Genomic DNA, 24,169 nt, shown 5'->3' on the forward strand with positions numbered 1-24,169 from the left:
TCCCTCCTCGACACAGAAAGGAAACAAATTGGAAAGATATTCAACAGCAGGTGGAAATGTGTACTAAACTGGTTTTTCTTTTAGGGTGACCGAGGGTTTGATGGCTTGGCTGGTTTGCCCGGTGAGAAGGGAAATAGAGTAAGTGATTTTCCTCTTGTCTTCTGTAATGAAACCTTGGCAGGAGGAGGTGGCTGGGAGGTGCTGGGAGGAGGGCAGCTATTGCTGGGGACGCGCCACAGTGGTGCAATTAGGAGAGGATAAGTGTGTCCCGTAAGAGCGTGTGGGATGTCACAGCATCCCTTCCAGGCACAACATTCACATCCCGGGAGGCTGCGAGATCCTTCTGGGACTGCTTGAAATTGGAAAGGAGGGGGGGAAATTGCCTTAATAAAATGCAGACTGAAAAACAAAGCAAGAAGCAAAACCTGCTTTTAGACAGTGCAGTTGTGGGTGGAAATTGCCAAAAACTATAATGGGACTCTTCTCTTTGCTTTGTAATTAAACAACGGGGGAAAAAATGCAAGAAGCCGGTTATTTTGGCAGGCTGTTTGTGCCTCCCCTCCCTAGAGAGTGCAGCCATTGCTTTATAAAGCAAGGGAGTGTTTGAACAGCGGAGATTGCATCGTGATTACAAGCTACACAGGAAAGGGAAGACAGTGCCTGAGAGAGATGCTTAATCAGCCAGAAATGGAATAGCATGCCTTGGGTAAAGCAATAACTGCATGCAGAGCCCGAGTCCCTCTCCTGAAGGAGCTACAGCGCCTGCTTGGTTCCCAGACCCCTGCCGAAGTGTCACCAGTAAATCCCGTGAGCTCTAGCCCCTGGAGGACATTAGTCTGTCAGTGCTGGAGCCCACGCGTGGCCCTGAGCAGGTCGAGAAGGGCTGCTGCTTCAGAGAGCACAGGGAGGTGGGAACCGTGAGGGTATGAGTACCTTCAGCACATGGTGCAGACAAAAAAGTCAAGCCTGTTGCTTGGTTTCTCAACGTTACCCAAAGTTTTCTATTGCCGGAGCATCTCTGCCTTCTCTGAAGCTTTTCTGTTGTTTCTTTATAGGGTGAGCCAGGCCCCCATGGACCCCCAGGGGCACCCGGAGAGGATGGGGAGAGGGTAAGTCTATCTCTGGATTTAGCAGTCCTTTGAATTCATAACTAACTCCTGTAAACAAGAACCAGATGCAAGATCAGCCAGAGCCGTGGCAAGAGCAGCCAGCACTGGTCGGCAGCGGCGGCACCCCGTCCTTGTGTCCTGGGGACGCTGCGGGTGGCCGTGGCGAGAGGGAAGCAGAGCAAGGGGATGGGAATAAAAGTGAAAAGAAGAATTTGTTTTTAAAGATCTTGTCAGAAAACTCAGTTTTTGTTAAAAGAAAAAAGAAAAATGTTCATCCTCTAGGAGAGGATGAACTAGGTGTGCAAACTATCACTTCTGATTTTCTAAGATCCAGCAAATTGCAGCAAAACTTGGGGAATAGAAATTCCAGACAGATGTGAGAATCGAAGATTAAATTGTTCACTTCTCCTTCCACACTGTTTAGTCAATAGTCAAAGGCCTTTAGCAAAGCTCAAACTAAGTGATTACAGGTCTAGAAGGGCTGGTTTAAGAGGAGAGATTGAAAATGCTGAATCCGTGGCTGTAAGGAGCATGTGGTTTAATCGCAGGAGCGAGTATGGATTTCCCAGGCTCTAATTCCCTTCCACGATGTTTTCTTTCCACCTTTGGCTATTTGTTTCCTCTGTAAAGCACAGATAATAACACCTTCCTCCCCACAAGGTTGTGAGGGTTAATTAGTTGCGGCTGTGAAGTGCTTTGAAGTTGAAAAGACCAAACCCGTGTCTTGCGGGGGAAGAACGAGTGTCTGGAGAACTCTAATCCTAAAGAGAAAAAGAAAAAACATTCAAGTTGTGCGGGGAGAGAAGCTTGGAGGGCATAGCTTGGGAAGAGGAGCATGAATTTTATCAGCAGAAGAGGAGGGTTTACAAGGGCTGGCTGCTGGGATTGATTTATTGAGAGGGAACCTCAGGTTTTGAGTGATTTATAAGCGACTTGGGGAAGCACCATCTAATACTCCTGGGGGATCGGTGGGGCATCAGCAGGAGATGGGAGCGGAGGGGTGAGCAATTCCCTTTGCTGCCTCTGGTTTATCTGGGGAGCCTGTGGGCTAATTTGGTTAAATCACGTTCCCAGGGCAGCGCTCCCATGCTGGCTTCCCATTCGGTTTGGTGCTAAATCTTTCAGTTATTGACTTGCATGCCCTGAATTGTTCCTACAATACCTTGTCTATTAGCAAAATCCATCCGTCGACATGAGTTATGAAGTATCCTTACAGCATTTCTAATTGTGCTGGTTTTGGCTGGGACAGAGTTAATTTTCTTCAGCGTAGCTAGCGTGGGGCTGTGTTTTGGATTTGTGCTGGAAACAGTCTTGATAACGCAGGGATGTTTTAGCTATTGCTGAGCAGTGCTTACACTGAGTCAAGGCCTTTTCTGCTCCTCACCCCACCCCACCAACGAGCAGGCTGGGGGTGCACAAGGAGTCGGGAGGGGCCACGGCTGGGACAGCTGACCCCAACTGACCAAAGGGATATCCCACACCATATGACATCATGCTCAGGAATAAGACTAGGGGGAAGGTTGGCCGGGGGGCCGCTGCTCGGGGACTGGCTGGGCATCGGTTGGTTGGTGGTGAGCAATTGTTTTCATTTGCATCACTTATCTTCCTTGGGTTTTATTTCTCTCTCTTTGTTATTTTCCTTTTCATTACAATTTATTATTATTATTATTTTATTTTATTTCAATTATTAAACTCTTCTTATCTCAACCCACTGGTTTTCTTACTTTTATCCTTCCAGTTCTCTTCCCCCCATCCTGCTGGGGGAGGGGAGCGAGCGTGCGGCTGTGTGGTGCTTAGTTGCCAGCTGGGGTTAAACCTCAGTAAATTCTGCACGTGCTGTATTAGTCTCCAGGCTTACGAGGTCTTCCTTATGCACGACTACCCTTTTATTACTCCAGGGAAGCTGGTTTTCCATGTGATTATTATTTAACAAGAATGAAACACCTGTGATGTGACTGAAATATAATTGGTTTGTTCTGTCTCTTTTGGTGCTTCTCTCTGTGCCTTCGCTGCTGAGCAGGGAGATGATGGAGAAGTTGGACCCAGAGGTCTACCTGGAGAACCTGTGAGTATCTCCTCCTTTGGCTTGACGTGCAGCAGCACTGTTTTGGTCAAGGTCTTGTTATGATAATGGTGGTTTTAGGGGTCCCATGGGGCAGCTCTTCTGGTGCTAAGCAAGACCCCTGAGGTCCTGCAGGGACTGAGCTTCTCTTGCTTGAAGATCCATGTGAACAGTGTAGAGACTACCTGTGCTGAAACAACTCTGTTTTGCTTTTTTTCACTAAGATGGCTACCGAGAAGAGAAGATGCTTTCTGGTTTTTTTTTTTGTTTGATTGTTTCTTTGTGCTTGGTTTTTTTGTTTGTCTTTTTTTTTTAATGAGCAAAATTCTCATGGATTTTGTTTGCTCACTGTCTAGTCACTGTCTATTTTTGAAAAAAATGTAATTGTAAATGTAAAGCTTAGCTTAGATTGATCTCATACCTTTCCTGTATGTATCCTTCTTCCTGACGTGTTATTTAGGATTCAGATAAGTAGCCTGCGGTAGAAATTATGCATGGTAAACATATGTGAAATACAGTTTTCGCGAGTGTTCATAGCAAACTCCAGTGAGAAAAGGTTTTGTCTGCTATTGCGCAGGTAATGGCAGCAATTAGCCCCGCAGCTCCCTTGCCCGCACAGTTTTGTGCAGCGTGAGCGATCCCTTTCAAATCTCAGGATGAAATCGTGGCAGGATTGAGCTGAAGCAGACTTTTAGCCCTGACTTCAGTGGGGCCAATATTCTTCTCACAGTGCACAAAACTTCATAAACCTGCGGAGTTTGTCAATGTTTGGGCCTCCATGTGCTGCTAACACTGGAGCAGCTGAACCAGGGCTAGCGAAGGAGGGAGCTCCTAGTATCAATAAGGTTAAAAGGAGATGCTGGTGGTGTTGGACAAAAATCTCTTGAACAACCCAAAGAAATGCTTTCAGGGAGTGTCCCATTGAAAAGAAACAGTTGGGTTGTCAATTTGAGACTCTGAAAGCATTTTTCCCCCCAATACCGAGTATTTTTTACTTTATTGGCAATGGTGAACTGTTTCTGGCTGGCTGTAGATTTCTGTGTGTAGTACAGTTGTTGGCTGCTTATTTCATCCAAAATGCATTTCCTTTGTTATGAAAAGAACGTTAACTATCTATCATTTACCATTGGCTTTGCTTTCAAAATGTTTTATTTTGTTCTTCTAAGGCCCAGCGTGGTGGCCTGAGAGTAATTGTTGAGAACGGTTGGACACACTTCATGTGCGAAAGGGAAGGGTTGGCATTTACGGACTCACTGGAACTAAATTACAGACGAGATGTCTGATTAACTTCTGAGAAAGATTAATCAACTGAGCTATCTCCTTAGCACATGTCTAAGCAATAACTTACAGGTTATTAACTTCTTAAAAGCGTTTATGTGCTCAGGTAACACAGTAACAAAAGAGGAACTTAAATGGTGATAATGCATACAGGGAAGTTTATTTTTATTTCAGGAACACGAGTAAAAATATCTGTGGTGGCCAGAGTAAAGGTTTAAATTGCATTACAGAAAACTTTTTGTCATAAATATATACACCCTAAATCTGCATGTTTGCCTCTTTCTCTGCCCAGAGCCAAAAGAGAGTCTTACTAAATTTAATGGTAACTGAAACTAGTGGTGGGACTTGAAAATTTCTTTCTCTTCATCCTGCTCCATTTCCTTCCAATTCCCATCACCAGTTGATACAAGCAGAGTTTCTGCTCTGCTGGGGCTCAGCGTGCAAAGCTTTAGCCCGTGAAGGTCTCCGGTGCCTGGGACAGACCACCTGGCCGATGCACCCAGTTTGTGCTGCAAACTGCGTTTTTTACAGGATCAAAATCCCTACAACCTCCAAGATCAGACACTTTCTTAATGTCTCCTATTTTGTCCTGCAACATTTCATTTTAATTCCTCTATCCTCTCTGCATCGTAAAAAGGGACGTATAATATTTGGGTAGACAGATAAAACTGCCCATCAATCAAGAACGATTTCCCTCCATGACAGTGAATGAGCACCATCCTTGTAAATACCCAGAGTCCTCCTACGGTCCCTAATTTAAGAAAGGGCCTGCGTTTAAAATTAAAAAGCTTTCAGATCTGCAACTGAGTGCACACAAAACCCCATCCCTTTCCTTTCACTACAAACCCACGTGAAGGTTCAGGGTAGAGGAGGTGCCGGGGTGTGATTTGCAAAGCTTCCAACTGAATGAACACAATTCTCCTGCCATGTCTCTGCTACTCAATGTGATGCTCCAATCCTACCAATTTCCCTGAAGATGATGCGAGGTTAAATCTCGTGAGAAAGCTAGAAATGGGAAGAAAACACCGTGATACCAGGAGTCCTGACTGGTTAAGATTTAAGAACAAAATGCCTTTGAAAATGTACATTTATGCTGCAGGCTGAAAAACTTTTCCAGCCTTGCTGAGTTGTATAATGATAAAAATTAAATCTGGAAAGATTTTGAAATGCTTACCCTAATGATCCATTAGCGGTATCAGGTCATTCTTCACAATACTCCCCAGCTGAAATGACTTCGTTGCAAAGCGTTTTGCATCATTGTGTGCATTACAGGGTAATCGAGGAATATGATTAAATGAACAAAAAAAAGTTGGTTTAAGTGGGCCTTCTTCCAATCCAAAGAATAAATGTCTGTGCCTATATTATTTATCTTTATAATTCAAGGATGTGTGCACGCAGGATTTCTCTTACTGGTTTGTAAACCAAGAAAGCTGCTGTTACTGCAAAACCAGCAAGGTCCTTGCTGCGCCAGACCCCGTTGCACGCCAGCGATGCTCAGCTGTGCACAAGCTCCCCCCGGTCCACGCTCGCAGCAGCGCGGGGGGGGACGGGAAGCACTAACCCCGTTTTTTTCCCCCAACAGGGACCCCGAGGACTGCTGGGACCGAAGGGGCCGCCGGGACCCCCGGGGCCACCGGTGAGTTCCCGAGGCTGCTGCCCTCCTCAGGCAGCCAGCTGAGCTTTCCGGGCAAAATACCCTGTCCCCATTAGTCATTCAAGCAGATAATATAGCTGTATAATTTTATACATCTGTGCAATGAAAAGAAGTGGTATTCAGAACAAAGTTATGGCTCAAAGTCCATATCCTCCCCCATTTTCAGTGGCGTCACGTCCACTTACGGCAGCTCAAGATTTGGCCCACCTGAGTAAATATTAATGCCTCGCTCAGGCTGGAAGGGAAGGATGAGAGTTATTAACACAGTGGCTTTGCTATTAACTTTTGCCTGAGGGCTGGTGAGACTTTAAAGCAGTTTGTTCATATTTTGGGCGAAAGCCGAGGAAAGAACATGCCGTTTTTTATTCGGGAGACAGTCACCTTATCAGTCGTGCGCTGCTGGCAGTGCTGATGCGGGGGCTCTCCCTGCAAATCACTGCAGCTCGCTGAAGTCTCAGAACTTAAAAACCAAAACCCAGGCTGCTGCTAGGGCTAAAGGGGTCAGCATTTAATGGTGAGGGTTGTGAAACCCTTACCCCCTCCTGGAACACCTTCGCTCTGAGTTCCTAGTCCTGCTGAAATTTAATGAGGGTTCGGGATCTGCGCCAAAGCTGTCCCACAGTGCACGAGCATGCCATTACACCCAGAGAAGTTGCCCCACCAGAACAAAACGGTGGCTGGGGAACCCCCACCAGGACATCTCCAGATGACCATGTACCATGTTACCCCCTTAATGAAGTTGCTCAGGGAGTGTTTGACCCCGGTTGCCTTTTGTTTTGGCATGAGGCAGCGCACCCCCGTTGCCTTCACCCGCTGCCTTGTTGTCCCGAGCGAGGTCTTTTGTCCGGTTGTTCCTTTTCGTTTGCTACCGCATGCCTGCTCGCTGTCAGAGGTGATCGGCTGCGGTACTTAGCCAGGATTTGCTCGACCTGGTGCTGATTCTGCCTCACAGGCAGGTTAAACCAGTGGGGAAAACACTGAAATGGCTTTTTAAAGTGTAAACTGGATTCGTGGAATTGGCTGCTTTACCAAACACCTTTAGAAAATTGTTCCCTTTCCATGTGGTCCGAAGGGCCTCCTGATGTTTTGTTGTTTTTATGGCGATTTCTCTGCTTTTGTGGTGCAAAATAACGAGATATTTTCTTAGTGCTGTTTTTTAAATCCTTTCTCAGGGTGTGGCGGGTATGGATGGACAAACAGGTCCCAAGGGGAATGTGGTAAGTTTTTACTGCAAATTTCACAGACAGTTCAGCTATTATATAGAGCAAAACGTAAAATGTACTCTATTAAATTAGATTTGCTAATTGCTTTTTAGCCTGGTCTAGATTCCTATCAGAGCCTGTGGAAAACCACAGAGGGTATCTTCCTACAGAAAAAGGATGTTAATTTATTATAATTTCTGATGGAATTACACGTTATTTCCCCGTGAAAGATCAAACATTTTCATTGAGATGTGTGTTGTTCTAATGAATATCAAAATATAGTGATTTAACTGGGGGTGGGGGGGGAATCTTTATGTGCCTCATACTTTGTACTGACGGGATGAAACGGACTCCCTGCAGAAGAGCCAGTGCAAAGCCAGGTTGTGTTAAAGCCCTGCTCAGTTCCTCTGGGCTGCATGTCCGTGCAGAGAAGCGAGTGTGCCCTGAAAATACCTTCACCCCTCCCTATCCCGCCACAGAGAGAAGCTGTTTCCCTTTCCCAGGAGCTCTCGGTTACCGGCGGTGGGTTAGAGAGGGCGTCGAGATGCTGCAAGAGGGTGCAGGGTTGTGCAGGGACGGAGCCGCGGTGCCTGAGGAAGCACCGGCTCCGCTCTCGCCTTTCCTGCCTTCAGCTCTGCCCTTGTCTCCTCACAGGGTCCTCAAGGTGAGCCGGGTCCCCCAGGACAGCAGGGTAACCCGGGTGCTCAGGTAAGAGGAAAACTCCTTTTCCATGGGTAGGAAAAAGGAATGATAATTTTGAACAAGCTTTGCCTCCTCCACCAGAGACGGGACCAGCAATAAGGGGATTTGCTGGGAATTGGCTTGACCATACATCGCTGGCCCAAAATCTTCCTGAAAATGCTCCCAGTTTCAGATTCCCCTGGTTCTCACCTGGCTTTTGCTGCCGTGATGCAAAGCCAAAGCCAGGTCCAAGCATTCTCTTCAGCTGAGCCACATCTTGTGGCTCATGTCTGATTTTTAACATCCCACGGTCCGGTTGCTCTGGAGCCAGATGGGTAACACAGATGTCCAAGCCTTGCTGTCAGCCTTCTCCAGGACTCTCGGCAAGTCTTGCTCCTCAGAGCATCTCTGTTTCCATCCTGGGGATAAGCCTGGCTGCACAAGGCGGAGCGGTGCAGCTCTCCAGCGGAGGCATGCTGTGCAAAAATGAAATTTTATCATCTCTCGCAAGACATTTTGAGAATGAATGGAGCTGGGGAAATCCCCAGCCATTGCAGGCACCAGAATGATGCTCAGCTGAGGCACTGCCAAAATGCATTTGGAACGAATAACTTGTTCCTTAATGACCCTAGTTTTTTTCTTTTCACAGGGTCTTCCAGGTCCACAAGGCGCGATCGGTCCCCCAGGAGAGAAAGTACGTTTAAATACTGCAGCTCTGACTTAAGACAACTGTTGCCTTTAATATGCATTTGCTACTTCAGCTGCTCCTTTGCCCCATATGCAACATCTGTTTGCAGCCGTGTCTATGAAAGTCTAATGCCTCTCATTCCAGACAGAAGAGAGACGAGAAAGCACGGTTTACCTCTGATTCACAATATTTGCATTCATTTCCCCTCTTAAGAGAAACATTTTGAAGGCAGCCTATGGTAAAACATTAGGAGAGGACTGAAAATTGTCTTTTTCTGTGGGCTAAATGCCTGGAAGTCTGAGCGGGATGGTAATGGGAAGAGCCCGTGGATCTGGCTCGCTCAGCCAAGATCCCCTCCCTCTGCCTCCTCCCCGCCTGCGCCGGCTCGCTCCGATTTTCCACTGCTGTTGCCGTGGGGTAGGTGCTGGCCTCGGTTCCCCCCAGGCAACCCTGGGACCATCAGGATTTAAACAAGGGGAACAGTTTTGCCTACAGAGCAGTAATTCTCCGGGTGTTTGCTCAGCTCCCGTTGAGTAGGGACACAGCGTGCGTCCCGGCGCGTGCAGCAGGAGAATCCCCTGCTTGTGTTGGCAGCGCGGGGTGGACTCAAATTATCGATAATTCTCCTGCGAAGGAGCACATTAGCAGTTCTGTCAGATAAAGGGCTCTTTAGTTTCAGTGCCGAGTCACACGCTCGCAACAGTAGTGGCACTCCTCAGTGGTGTGAGAAATCAGGGGCTCGCTTAATTAAAAAGGTAATCATTGAACGGTGTTAAAGCAGCAAGCACAGTCAATTGGGGCAGCTCCGCTCTTCCTCTGGCAGTTAATCGCCCTGCCATTTATCCCCAAAGAATGGGCATTTCTCGGTCCAGTGAGCCCCATAGTTCGACATCCTCAAACTTGTGCTTATACACATGTGCAGCGCCGTGCCCTTTCGGCAGGACAGCAGCTTGATGCCTCGTGCCCCGGCGTCTCCTGCTGAGCTCTCATTGCTATCTCGTGTCTGTTTGAGGTGTTGGCCCTAACGCTGCAGCATCCCAGGATGCTGGAACAACTCTGCCCACAGAAATAATCAGACTCCCTACAGGTCACGGTAGCTTTTCCGACAGACTCACCTCTCTGCAGCCTTTCACAGCCAGGAAAAGCAAGAAATGTGGCTGAAAAACCCCATCCTCCGATGCTGTGGAGACCCTGACCATTGCAGCTTTGGTTTTCTGTTTGTTTTTAGGGGCCGCTGGGCAAACCCGGTCTTCCTGGCATGCCTGGTGCAGATGGTCCTCCGGTAAGTTGTCCTCTCCCAGGTCTCTGCTTGGCACCAGGGCTGCGGGGCCTGATCCTGCACCCATCCACCCTGGGGTGCACCATGGGCACGTGAAGCATGCGAGCCTGCAAGGTCAGGCTCACCCTGCCGGTGTTTCGGCTGGGTTGAAGGGTTTGAGTTTGAGAAGCCCTGTCCCTGCTCCCAGCTTTGCTCAGGCTCACAGTGCAGCACTAGGTACTTCTCACCATCTCTTTGGGCCTCTCTTTCCCCTCCTTCTGTTTCTCCTCTCTGTTTTATGTAGGTTGGCAGCTCACCGAGGTAGGGACGGTCTCCTGTGTGCGTGTGGTTATGCGTACCGCAGCGCTAGCACGGGGTGGTCCTCATCTCGCTCAGAGCCGCTGGGCACTGCTGCAGAACGGTGATAAGAACAGGTTGAAATTGCATGTCAGTGTTGTATTCTTGCAGTTTCCTCCTATTCCTACTCTAAACATTATTTGCTCCTTGCTCTGGAAATTGGTCTTAAAAATCTCTGGCCTTTAAACCTGATCTCATTTTTACACGCCTCAGAGGCACCTGGTTTTAAGAGTGACAAATGTAAAATAGTTACGTTCCACTAATGCAAATGCAGAGCATGGCCAAGAAAATTACATTTCCCACCCTGGGATTATCATTCCTACAGAGGGCATTTCGGACATTCGTACAATTGTTAGCTGAGTCAACAGAGCAGCTAAAGCAAAGCCCAGAACATCTCTAAGGCTGTAGCTTTCGATGTGAAATTCCTACAGCAGCCTCCAGGGAAGTTCAGCTGGAGAAGATGCCAGGTCTATTTTTATGCAGACTCGAGGCTGGGTAAGACCTGCAAGCTGAGCACGTGTAGGTGTGCACGGACACAGGTCCTTCGCCACGGGTAGCCCTGTAGTTCGCAGACAGTTTGTAGGTTTGTAAGCATACGGGTTGCTCTTTCCAAGGACAAAACCCCACCCATGTCTCTTTGTAGAAATTGGTCTTGGAAGATATCTGAAAATCCCTGAGGGCCCAAAGCATCTCACTGAGAAAGCCGACCAAGTTGCTTATCAATTTTTGATCTTAGTAGCAGTAATGGAGATGGGCATTTTGAAAATGGTGATGATTTAGTGCAGAGTGGACAAGGGCTTTTGAAATCTTGCTGCACTTCCATTTTGCCTCCCCTGGCGTGCAGAGAGACATCAGGAGCTGAAGGCAAGCACGGTTACATGACCCCCTTTGTGCACTGATGCTCTTGGTGCCATTTAAACTCACAGGGCAAATTCAGATTGCATTTTCTCGTACGTTTTGTTGATGTAAAAATGACAGCTGTCATTTTGTTTCTTTATTAAACCAGCTTGTTTTATGGAATCCGGCTTGTCTGACATTCTCCTTCTGAAGACTGGTGATGGAAAAACACCCTTATGATTTTCCTTGCTATATTGGTAGAAAGTCATTTGTGTATTTAGAGGAGAGTTCATAAGTAAAGAAACCATTGAGTGCAGAAGGTCTTAGTGGCTTTAGAGCAGCTGGATGTGTTTTCATCATCTTTATAAAATAAAAGGTCCCTGGGTGTCAGTGAGTGCCTTTGCAGGGGCTTATTGCTTTTGTACAGACATTCCCAACCAAAGAGTCATCTTCCACCCTGGCTCCATTTTGGTTCCAACAGTAGGGAAATCAACACTAAAAACTACTTTCATGGATTTCCCCTGTTTCTCACTAATCCTCCGAGCTGTATCTGAGGCAATTCACACTTTTGTTTTTTACTGACTGCAACACTAGCAAAAGGCTTCTAAAGGCTATGAATGAGAATGTGTTGGAAACTCTTGGATGTTGAGTTATTCAGCATCAAATCCCAAGAGGAATGCTGGCCAGCATCCAGCCAGCTGCTGTCTAGCAGGGATGCAGGTTAGCTGAGCGTTTGTCATGAGATCTTGCAATGGACTCTAGGAATTAGGAAATTAATGAGGGGCTCTGACCAGTCTGGGCATCTTGTGACCTTCACAAGTTTGCTAACACACGGAGTTAATTTTATCTGTTTTCCTATCTGCAACATTTGTATGCTGCTTGCTGCTGAACTCACTGAGGTGTTCTAATATGTAAAGAATATTGCAAAATGGTTTGTGCTTCTCTGCTGAAAAGTGGTGAAAAGTAAAAGTGTAAATAACCAGGTAGAATATCACCAAGGACCCAAATGCTGCTCTCTTGCTTTTGGGGAAAGCTTACTCTTGCAAGTTGGCTTCAGGGGGGGCTACTTGTGTCAGTAAGAGCTTCCTGGAGACCAACTGTTCTCTTACAAATAAATCATAGCTGCCTGAGCGAGCTTGTTGGCTTCCGAAGCATTAGATGCGCACTAAACTCATTTCCCTCTTCTCTTTGTCTCTTTTATTAATAGGGTCATCCTGGCAAGGAAGGTCCTCCTGGAGAGAAGGGGAGTCAGGTAGGTGTCAACAAGACCCTCATCACTGCTAAGGGGGAAGGTCGCGGTAGGTGGATGGAGACAGGTCTCCATGCGGCTCCAGGGATGGCTGGGCAGCCAGGGGATGTGGGACAGTGGAGGTGGCAAGGAGCAAACCCTGTTGAAATTTGAAAGCTGAGCCCAGCTTTCATCTGCTTGGGAGTTTCTTCTGGTGCTTGGGCTGGTCTTTTCTCAACTCCTTCCAGCTTTCCTGGCACGCACCGCTCCGTAGCCCAGCAGATGTGAAAACTGAAAATATGAAAGGAAGCCTTCTCTTAATCAGACACAAATAAATATCCTTTGTGGCACAGGGAATGCAGAAAATTACTCTTTTTGTATCCCTGGTCTTCCTTTTTCTTCCCCTCCCCCTTGAAGTCCCTCTTCAACAATATATTTGAGAATATTGCTGGAGGCTAGAGTCCTTGAATTATACAGTCATCCGCCTGTCCGGGAGATTTACCATCTGCATTCCCGCTGTGTCCCATTCAGTTGAAAAACATTACATTCGTCAAAAGTCTGTGATTAGAGCGCAGTCCGGTTTGATGGACGTCCGCGTGAGCCTTGCTCGGGTGCTGCCGCGAGCACAACCCACGACCGCAGCCGTTTGTCCGGCTGGTGTCACACGAGGCCAAAAATTCAAACGTTGGCCTCTGCAGAATATGAGAAGCCAATAAGCGGTTGTGCCGGCGCTCCCCGTGCTGGGAGGCGTTTAGCAAACGTCAGGGAGGTGGTCTCGGAGCAGCGCTGGTGCTGCAGGTCTCCTGCAGCCGACACCATGCGAGGTCTGGGAAGGCTGGTCGACCTGTCGGCTCTGTCAGGCTGGAAAAAATTGTCTGTCTCAGGTTGGGAGAAGTGGAAGGTGTTTGTTTAGTTAGGGAATTGGGCAAAATAAAAGCCAACTGGGTTCTACGAAGAACATGATTTATTTGCAGGTATAAGACGGAGTGGCAGCAAGGGTGGGAAGGAGAGTTTTTTGCAGGGTGCGTATCGGGCACTGTGTCTAGTACAGCTCATGGTGTCCCTGGGGATTAGCTTTTGGTGCCAGAAGGGAGCTTTGTGAGCATCTCCTCTCCCACGTACCTGAGGCCAAAGGACATCACCCCGAGCCTTGTGCCTCAAGCAATAACTCCTCTCTGTGATCATCATCGTCACAAGCTCTGCTGCGTTACTGCAAAACCAGGATGGTTTGGAAGGGGGGAGACAGCAGAACATGTTCGTCCTCTCTGAGAACTTGTTCTTTTCTTTAATCCAAAACACAAACCATCAACCTTATGTATAAATCCCCTTTCTAACAAGTTGTTGCTATCCTGACTCTTCTCATCCTCCTTTCCTATCGTACGGATCTTTGCCGTTAGCTCAGCCCAGGGCACCCACTTGAGGTGATGCTCCTGTAGCGCTCTCTGCTATTTTGAGCTATTTTCAGATGGCCGCTGCCATTTCCACCCAGTCTGAAGCAGCCAGATGGCTGGAATATTTGTTTTCCACACACTTTCCTTATTGCTGCACCTTCGTGCTGATTTTTGATGTGTTTTTCTTGTTTGCATTTTTTTCACCCCAGGGTCCACCAGGTCCTCAGGGCCCCATCGGTTATCCAGGACCACGCGGAGTCAAGGTAAGGAGGATGCAGTAACATCCTCTGGCATGGTGTTGCTTGTTCAACTCAAGTTCTCCAGCTTGTGCCGGACGTGAACACTGCCCGTGGGCACAGATTCCCTACCAGGGCACTTAGGGCCACCTCAGTGGACCAGCTGTATTTATGGCTCGAGTGAGCCGTGGTCTAGCGTCTTCTCTCAGGCCATGAGGATCACACGTCCCCTGCTCTCCAATAACCCCTCCTAGCATCATTCAGAGCTTTGGAGAGATTTCTCTTTTAATTGTTCGTGAGCATGGCTCAGTCCCATTCCAATCGTTTCCAGTTTACAACCAAAGTAAATCTCAGCCAGAATGTGAAAACTTTAACAAGGCTTGTTAATAAAACAAAATAGCCTATTACTAAAACAAAGCAAGCTTTTCATGCTCCTGATCCAAAACCTTGTTAGACGAAGCTGGTGTGCGTCTCAGCAATGTGCTTTTTCACTAGACTGAATTCCAGCTCTTTCCTCATTCCTGCAGCGCTTGCATGCTGATAAGAAAGCGGTGGGTATTTTTTTCCCCGTTCAGCTCTGGCTATTATGCCCATCAAGATGTATTAGTTCAGGTGCAGATGCATCCTGCATCCCAAAGGTCCAATGAATCTGCAGGGATCTGTGCTAGCAGATACAAACACAGCTTAGGGACTTAACTATAGGTGACGTTAAGCCCTCTTAAACCCCCTTGTATATTTTTTCAATAGCAGAAACCCATTTTCTGTTCTGCCTTCAAAATTTAAGCAGCATGTATTTAGCCAAAGCAAGCTTTCATCTTGTTTCTCGCAAGGTTGCAGATTGAGACGTAGTGGCCATTAGGGAGTGGTTTGCTGTTGTGTTTACCACTAAAGTGGAACAGTTCCACATTAGAATGATCTAGAGAAAGTGTGTCATGCACCAAAACCGTAGTGCGTACAGACAAGGTTTTGCTTCCTACAAGCAGCGTTCTATTAACTGCACGAGCATTCAGTTCGGAAAAAAATGTCTCATTGGGTTTGCAGTTATAAATAACTTTCAGATCTTGCCTCACTTACCAGAACTCTGTCCTGCTGCACAAATTTTGAGGTACTTTTAATTATACTTTTTCTTGACGTGCTAAAGGGAAGAAAAAATTTAAAATACCCCAAGCAAAATATTATTCCTCAAAAAAAAAAGGTTCTGTTTTTTATTGTAAGAGTTGCATTGCACAGTACAGCTGGTGTAGATACCTGAGGGTGACGTTTTATCCCGAGAGGCAGGATAGATGGGAAGCGTGGGGGTCCGACAGGTCTGGGCTGGTGGCATAGCAGGGGGCAGATCCTGACCACACTCAGCACCTCCAGGCTGAACACCATGTGGGTGAAGCTTTGGAGGGCTTCTGCACCACGTCACAAATGCCCATGCCGGTTGTGTTACTTTTTTTTTCCCCCTCCTTTTTGTGCTTAAATGGACTTTAAATAAACCCAGCGCATGCACAGAGGTGAGCACCGTGGTAGAAAAGAGCCAAGCTTAACCTTTGGGGGTGTCAGACACGGTGCTGCTACCTGCTGCAGAGCAGCACGGAAACCTCTGGCTACGTGCTCGGAGATTTTAAAATGGATTCACTTCCCAAGTGTCCGGGCACAGCTTGAGCACTGGTTTTTCTGTGAATACTCGAGTGAACTCAGCGTGCTGGCAAGGCGTTTGTGGAAATGTTGTTTTTGAAAATACACGCCAAAGAACTTTTCATAGTGAGTTTTATGCCTGGAAACATAACTCCTGGGCAGGGCATGGGCAGAGACCACCAACCCCACCTGCCAAATCAAGTCAGCAGAGGTTTGTGACTATAAGGTACTCACCGGTGACCCAAAAGCCAGATGTCAGCGGCTGGTATTTAATTAGCAACATGTTTAGGAACATCACAGTTTGCAGAGATACCATTGTCAACATTGGAGGAAGTAAAAATGACCGTGATTAATGATACTTCACTCTTAAGCTTGCCTATACCCTTGTAACATCTTGTTTTATCCTGCAAGGGAGCAGATGGTGTTCGTGGATTGAAAGGCACCAAAGGTGAAAAGGTGAGTTAACACTGCACATTTGGATTGATTTTTACAGCCTCTGAGCATTTTTTGCAGACTGGTCCCGCAGGATGCTCCCTGTGACGTTTTCTCCTGCGCAAGGGGTTTCTCTTAGATGAGCAGGGGGCTGAGCACCCAAAGGACTGGTAACCTCTTTGGTTTTGGAGTGGGGGTGGGCTGGGTACCTGCCGTGATGTTCTGTCACATCTTGGCTCAGACCTGGGAGCCTCCATGACGTGCTCGGGGTTTGAGCTGTTTGCTGGGGCAGCCGTTACTGATAGCTCCGGGTCCAGTGTCCAGATGATTTCCTCCTCACGAAATTTGCAGCGTGAGTGATTCAGTGGAGCTGAAGGTTTGTGGTGTGTTACAGCTGGATAACAGCGTACGGGATACGCTGCCCAGCCCGGTCATCAGGGCAGCTTGTGAAATCCTGGTCAATAAGAAAGTCAACACAGTCTATCTCTGCACGTCTCAAAGATGCAATTGGTTTCTCCCAGAGGAAGAGCAGAAGATGGAGAAAAATCTTGCCTGGTCCCATAAACAGATCCATGTTCCTTTGTTCCTGCTCCCAGCAATTCCGCAGCAAAGCCGGCAGTTTTAGATAGGGTATTCTGGCAGGGACCTTCCAAACTTTAAAAGTTCTTCTGGGAACTGTGTCTTCGTTGCCTATGAGAGATTTGCTGTAGGATGAAATACATTATTGATTTGAGCTCTGCAATTAAACTTTCTTGGCTGAAAGAAATATTGCCACTGTCCTAGAGGTTGCCTCGAAGCATGGTGTAAAACATTCTCCATGAAAATAAAACCAGTTGTACTTCAGAAATAATTGGTTTCCAGTACTGGCAAGGTGTTGTTATTCACATTAAGCCAGATTTGTGATCTTGACTTGCAGCCAGGACGGGATGTAGGGAATACTTGCTGTGATCCCTTGGGGACCTCAGCGGTCGCAGCCTGGCTGGGTTTCCACGCCTATTTGAGCACACCAAAGACTTACAGAAGCCAGTGTGATGGGTGGTCGGGGACCTAATCTTGTCCTCCCCAGGTAGGGGCCATGCAGCAAGGCTAGAGAAGCCTTTTTTCTTTTTTTCCATCCATACACAGTGTCTGGTTTTTCCCCTCTCTGTTACTTAGGGTGAAGATGGCTTCCCTGGCTTCAAAGGTGATATGGGCATCAAAGGAGACCGGGTAAGAGTCTATGACTGATGTGATCTTTGTAGTGCTTTGCTTTTCAGGCCCATGCGTTATCGTGCCAACATGGCTCGGGGAGAGAGACTCTTGTCGGAGTCCTTCTGGCACGTCCGATCTCGAGGCAGGAACTTGGGAATTTCATGTTCACCTCAAGCACAGCAGTTGTAAATCCCTAGGTTTGCTAGTCCCACCCTGAAGGTAAAATAAAACAGTGATAATAGGGCCCTGTCTTGCTGCTTTGACTGCTAGGAATACTGTGTGATCCAGCTGTATCATATATTTATTTCCAGTATCTCTTTTCCCCCATAATATTACATCTAGGGTCTGGTAGGCATCTTTATTTGCCAAGTCTAATGTGCTTCCATACCATCAACATGAAGTGCAGAGTTACCGGGAACACGCTTTAATAGAAACCGAAGCAATGCTGTGGAAGCTGCCAGGGGTGCAGTGTTACATTAGACTCCTATCTTTAGCAGCAGGGCACGTTGCCTGGTCACAAAGGCTTTTAAAGTCAGTGGAACACGCAGACCACCCGAAACCTCAGATCACGCTCGGATGTGGGCAGTGGCTGCAGCACGTGGCTTTGCATCCTTCGCGCCCAGCCCTTGGGGACGGGGGGCTGTCCTCGTCCCCTCTCCGAGCGATGCATTGCCTGGGACTTGGTGTCCCCCCGAGCTCTGAAGCCCTCCCAGGGATCAAGAGAGCTTTGCAGTCAGTCATCCCTGTGTTTAAAGGAAAAATGAATGCCTTGCGTGAAGGCTTGTAAAAGTAGAAATCAAATTCTCCATTTCTCCTGGCATTTAACTGTGTAATTGAACAGTTAAAGCAATTGGAAACTTCCCCAGCCCCCACTTGTGCTAAGGAAGGACTGAAGGTGGCATCTCGGGGAGGTGACTCCTGTCCTCGCCAAACGCAGATAGACATAAGCTCCTTCAAACAAAGCTCGCGACTGCAGTTCCCACCAGCGAGCTCTTTGTGTTTTATGATGAGCAATGAAAGGACAAGGGGTACTCGAGAGCCTCGCGGACAAATCTGCATCCACCCAGCTTCTGGTGAGCGGGAAGAAGGCTGCCTGTGTTCATGGTGTGGAAGCATCTCCTGTTACCCTGCGTGACAAAATGACAACTGTTGTTGTGCGTGCCGAAGCCTGCAGTGTCACAACAATTCACATTGATAGCTCGGTCCTCTCGGCTCTCAGATTTCCTAATGATTTTTAGCACAAAAGCTCCAGCCCAGTCTTTCTTCTCCAGTTGCCCAGTTCAACCCTCAGTTAAACACTTCCCAGGGCTTGCTTGCACATGAAACTGCGATTTGGGAACTGGGAGGTGGGTAAGAAGGTGCACTGCAATCAGAGCTAACGAAGGCTGTTTCGGTGGAGAGGCAGTGCGTGTAGATGGGATAGTTGGGCCACGGGAAAAGACGGCTGTTGTGGGAGGCAATGGCCAGGTGCTGTAATAACGCTCTGCAATTTACTCAATGACAGTCTCGTCTGAGCTTCTTGGTGAAGACCAGCTTTCTCCGAGAGTTGTGTTAGCAGCTCCACGGAGTATCTGATTGCAGCCGGGAGGGTATTGCTGTCAGCAAACATGGGGTCTGGGACCTGCCTGCCCCTTCAACACTTGTCTTGTGATTAACAGGGGGAAATTGGACCTCCTGGCCCCCGAGGTGAGGATGGTCCTGAAGGTCCCAAAGGTCGCTCTGGCCCCAATGGAGATCCCGGTCCTCTTGGTCCTGCTGGAGAGAAGGTGAGTCTTGAGGATGGAGTGACCCAGGGATGTTTTACAGTAAAACCCACTTATCTTTGGGTGTCTTGGGTGGGTGGCCAGGGCAGTGCCGAGCGTGGGGGGGGCAGTTTTAGGGCAGAGGGGTGAAGAGGAGCTGCAGGAGCTTTGTGTGAAGGCTGGCCTGAGTTGTTCAACACAAAGACCGGAGGAGACCCCGGGGAGATGGTTTTACTGCAGTGGTGTGACTTGAGCATGCTTTTAGGCATTGGTCTCTTTGGGATTTTCTGCTTGGGTACAATGTCTTGGAAAAAAGACCAGAGGAAAAAAATGGAGAAATTGAAAGTATCATGGACTCCAGTCTAATTTCTAGGTGCATCCAGTTGAAAAAAAAAGGATAGCAAAAAATAACCATTCCCTACTAGGTCCCGTCACGTTTACAGTGCTCACTCTGCATCAAACCTGGTTTGATGGGCTTCCCCCGGGGAGGGCAGAGGATGATCGCAGTGCCCCGACAGCTTTATTCCACCCATGTCATGTCTGCTTTGCTCTTGACTTCCCTGCACTTGGCATCTCCCCTTTCTGCTGGTGCAAATCTGAAGCTGCTCGCAAGGTCTCTTTTGCTCATGCTATAACATACTTTTATTTGTTTTTCAGGGAAAACTCGGTGTGCCAGGACTGCCCGGCTACCCGGGCAGGCAGGGCCCAAAGGTAACTCGGCCGGGTTCAGTCCTCGAGGTGCGGGGTGTGCTGGGGAGCCCAGCGGGCGCCGGCCGAGCTCTGATGGCGGTGCCGTGCCGAGGGCTCAATCCCCTGCTAAAGGGACGGCAACATTTCCCACCGCGTGGTCCCGCCTTCCCACCCATGCAGGACAGATTTATAGATGGGTAAAACCAGCTCCCAGCCCTTAGCTGGTGGAAGTCGGGGACTGGTTCTGCGTCGCTTCAGTCCCCTGCAAAGCGGTGGGAAGAGACGCGGTGGGACAGGGGCTGCAGCACGCGGGGGCGTGCGGGACTGCTTTGGTGATGGATATAAACAGGCTCCATGTGAGCTTTCATGCTAGTAAAAGGCGTAATAGTCCTCCTTGTATTATGTTTTATATCTTCAAAGCTCTACGCTAGTGTTAACTAATTAATTAAGGAGAATAGCTAATGAATCAGGGTCTCCCTGAAATTAAAATAAAACTGCCATTTGCAGATTTGAAAACACCCTTTGTATCTTATCTACACGCCCACCTTAATTTGGGCTATTTTCAAATGTTCTTTTTAAATTAAAACGGCGAATTCCACTACATAGACTAAGGCTGCAGCCAGGTTTTTGCACGCCCGCTTTGGGAGGCTTTGGGAACTTATGTTTTTGTTAACATTTTTTTTTTTTCCCCAGAATCATATTTTATTATTCATGTTCATTGCTTGAAAAAAAACCAGGCTTGTTTAACACTGGAGACATAATTATCTGCAAGAGATTGTTTCCTGGTTGTGGTGTTGATGGTTTATTTTTTAATTTGCATTTTATATCTGGGATTGGGGTTTTTTTGCATTTCTTCAACTAATTCATATTTTAAAAGCAGCAGCAGCTATTCTCTAGGCACTTACATCAGAAAGCAACAACCCAGGAGTTAAATTTTCATGTGTAACTTAGTGACTTAGGAGCTAAAAAACAAAAGCCTGCCTGTTCCTCAGGTACAACCCTGGGCTTGGGCCTTTGCAGGGACTCCTAATGAGGCATGGACCTTTTTTTGTTGTTATTTTTGGATGAAAATTTTTCTGAGGTCATTTTGGGTTTGTCTTCAGTTTTGTTTTTATTAAAGGAAGGTTAAAAAAAAAAAGCATTAGGAGCTGTAGACGTCAGCGGGTGCTCGCTGGGGGTTATTCCAGGCCAGCGGGCGCCTGGCGTGGATGGACAGAGCTGCCCCTTTCAGTGTCTTGAACCGCTCTCTCTCTTCGCTCTTTCCCCCAAGGGCTCAATCGGCTTCCCAGGATTTCCAGGAGCCAACGGAGAGAAGGGCACACGGGTAAGAGCCGCTTTGCTGATTTTTTTTTTCTCTCCAAAGAAAGGTCCTTGGGCAGTTCGTGGGGAATGCTCCGCTGCAGGCAGCTGCTGGGGTGATGCTCTGGTTGCTTTCGCACCAAGGGGTTGCTCAGAAAGGGTCGCCCCAGCCGCTCGCATCCCAGGGTGAGTCCCTGGCGCAGGGAACGCGGGACCGGCGAGAGCCTGGAGCAGGCAAGAGGCTCCCGACGCCGGCTGTTGGGAGAGGAGGATGCCAGTAATAGCACAGTCGGCTCTGCAGAGAGCAGCTTTCCAATTAAACACTGGAAATTTTTCCCTCAAGATATTTTAAGAGATTTCTCTGAACTTGAATCCTTCCCGCGCTGTCAGACTTTGCTCAGGGCACGAAGAGCTTTTTAATTAACAGTAATTATTAGAGATGGGTGAATCTGTTCAGAAGCAAGAAGAACCATCTTTAGCCTAACTTGAGATTCAAAATGCATAGCTGAAAACACTCTTACAAGTTCCTCCTTTTAATAAGCAGAGCGATTCTAAATTCATAAACACCCTTAAAGTGTGGGGGCTCCATCCTCCAGACTTGTCTCTACCTCTCACCCCGCCTCCACAGCCTTTGCTCCCGAGTAGGGATTGTCTAAATACACTGGTGATTTTTTTTTTATTTTGTGGAAGACAAGCTTGAGTTAGGAATTTAGAGTCATAACATAAAGTCATCTTCTGCACCAGCTCTGGTCACAAGGAAAAGAAGGAGGGAGTGAGGAGAGCGAGTGGAATTAGTTTCCTTTTTACTCTCATTTAAATACAAATGACTTCTAACAGAAGTGTTTGATAGGAGCCCAGAAAATATAAATCACTTTGCACTGCATTAATATCATGCCACTGAAATTTGGTTTATATCCACCCCCCTTTTTTCTTCCACTGAGTAATTTTCATTTCATTCTGAGCTACAAATGCGGCATCCTCTTCCCCTCCCTTCGCTCCGGCCGGGCGGGAGGAGGGAGGCTGTGAATAAGGCTGCCACGACAGCCTTGAATTCACTGTAGCCCTATAATTACCACCCGCCTTATCGAATATACAGCAATAAAATCCTTGGGCTGGATTTTTGGGCGGTGTAAAACAGGGCATTGGCACTGCGGCGGGGCAGAGACGTGCTGCTTTGCATCCCCGAGCATCCGCATCCCCCTTGCTCCATCTGCTAACTTTGTTCTGGGGGGTGGGACACCTTCCAGGGAGCGGAGCAGGTACCAGGAGCTGGTCAGTTATGAGATGGGAAAAAATCCCCAGGGTTGAGCTGGTTGAATTTTGGCAATGCCCAGCCTGAAAGGGATTGAGGAGGGAGCGAGTGTGCTGGGAAGGGGCCCAACTTCAGGACCAAGGCAATGATAAGATAAGAAAAGACAAAAAAGCAGCAGTTTGCTCGCTTTTATTCTAAATGAGCTTTGTGCTTTTAGGAGGAGGTAGTTAAGGACACTTAGTTACACCCCCTGGCAGGCCACGTATTTTTTCAGTTATGAATTGAAAAGGGGTTTTTGCATTTCAAGCCCAGCCTGGAAGGAGATGGGGCAGCTCATGTTGTCCTGGCCTGGGAGCTGAGATGTCTCTGGGCCCGGAACGGGCTGCGGTGGGGCTGGCACCACCGTGCCGGCAGCCCCAAAACCTCTGGTGGAAAGGAAGCAGACAGGAATTTGGGGAGAAATGCGGGGGTTTTTGTGTGTGGTGAGCAGGGGCAGGGGCTGGCACCCTGACCCCTAAGGGGGAGCACGATCTGGCACGCCTCTGTCACATAGAAAGAAGTTGGTTTATTTTATGGTAATTTTAATTTTTTTTCTCTCCAATGTGTGATTGGACCGTTTATGCCATTCCACACCCAGTCCAGCAACGTGCGCTTGTTTTATCAGTGTGTTTGTATGCGAGAGAGGAGAGAGAGAAAAACTTCCACGGACAAATCTCTCTTTTAGTAAAAGGAGCCCAGCTTGAAAATTTTTTAGGAACAGCAGAAATACTAATTTTCAGTAACTGTTTTGGTATCCTCCTTTTTTTTTGCTCCCAACTATCCAATTTGAAATAAGTGAAAAGCACTTATATACAGAATGATAGACTGAGCTGGGATCACACCACACAAACCAAATGGAGACCATCAACTTAATTTAAGCCTTATTGAGTTAGACTTGATAAATTCCTCTCTGATTCTCTTGAGACCAGTAAATTTGCTATTTTATGAGCATGTCCACCTATCGTCAAGAAAGAGAGTTTCTAAGATTTGCTTCTCCAGTGCATTGTGGAATAACCTAATTTCCAGCTGAAACAACCAAAAATCACGTGTTTGTCTTTTCTTTTTACAAGGTATTACTATTATGCTGTTCAACGCAGTTGTTTATGTGTCCAAAATAGTATGAATCACACGTTTCTCTTACGATCGTCATCATCTAGGATTTGAAATAACCTTTCCAGCTCATTATTTCAGCAACACAAGTAGTCTTCCCAAGTCCTTAAATAATAAAAAAAAGGTGAAAACCAAAGATACAGGAGCAGTACCAGCAGATCCTGCCAGCACCAGCGCGGGCAGCTGAATATTGGTTCTGGCAGAGCTTGCGGCACTAAAGCTCCCCAAACTGAAACCACAGCTTCTGGCTGTTCAGCTGCGCGAAAGAGCTGGCAAAATTAAAAATGGGGGGGGGGGAAAGATGTTTGGTGGTTTTGGAGAAGTGTGACCTGTTAAATATCATGATAGTTTTGGCGAGCGGCTGCTCGTCGCGGTGCCCGTTCTCACCCAGCTGCCCGCAGCTGGAGATGAGCTCGGGTGAGCTTGCTTGGACTTTTTCAAAACCTGATCATAAAATCAATAGTTAGACGTGAATAAGTGGTCTTATTTTTAGAGCTAATAGGCCTCTGCCATTAGCACGGGGTAATAGATCTCCCTGCTCGCCCGGTCTGACAGAGCCTGGGGGGTGCGTGGAGGTACCAAAATCCAGACCATTTATTTGGGTGCCTAGAAAATAATCTGAATTTAGATGCCTTTCCCTCGGCATGTCTGTTTGAAAAATATAGGTCTGTGTACATTTACAGTGCTATATAAATTCTTTGCAACAGTACACAGTGCTGTATGCATGATTAATGATAGCAATAAGCAGGGGAAAATTTTGCTTAAAAATAGAATTGAAGAAGGAGGACAGGAGTGTGTGGGGCTACCTGC

General features: G+C 47.4%; 1 protein-coding gene across 1 annotated transcript in view; it reads left to right on the plus strand.

Moving 5' to 3' along the window:
• The window catches only part of COL5A1 (collagen type V alpha 1 chain), a 123,914-nt gene that overhangs the window by 64,138 nt on the left and 35,607 nt on the right, over positions 1–24,169 (plus strand). Inside the window, exons 18-32 of the mRNA XM_075171009.1 lie at positions 85–138; positions 1,056–1,109; positions 3,130–3,174; positions 6,032–6,085; positions 7,276–7,320; positions 7,960–8,013; positions 8,636–8,680; positions 9,903–9,956; positions 12,334–12,378; positions 13,955–14,008; positions 16,016–16,060; positions 17,192–17,245; positions 18,886–18,993; positions 19,627–19,680; positions 20,930–20,983. Coding sequence (XP_075027110.1) covers positions 85–138; positions 1,056–1,109; positions 3,130–3,174; positions 6,032–6,085; positions 7,276–7,320; positions 7,960–8,013; positions 8,636–8,680; positions 9,903–9,956; positions 12,334–12,378; positions 13,955–14,008; positions 16,016–16,060; positions 17,192–17,245; positions 18,886–18,993; positions 19,627–19,680; positions 20,930–20,983 — 819 coding nt within the window. The remainder of the gene's footprint in view (positions 1–84; positions 139–1,055; positions 1,110–3,129; positions 3,175–6,031; positions 6,086–7,275; positions 7,321–7,959; positions 8,014–8,635; positions 8,681–9,902; positions 9,957–12,333; positions 12,379–13,954; positions 14,009–16,015; positions 16,061–17,191; positions 17,246–18,885; positions 18,994–19,626; positions 19,681–20,929; positions 20,984–24,169) is intronic.

This window comes from Calonectris borealis, chromosome 21 (assembly GCF_964195595.1).
Source record: "Calonectris borealis chromosome 21, bCalBor7.hap1.2, whole genome shotgun sequence".
Classification (NCBI taxonomy): domain Eukaryota; kingdom Metazoa; phylum Chordata; class Aves; order Procellariiformes; family Procellariidae; genus Calonectris; species Calonectris borealis.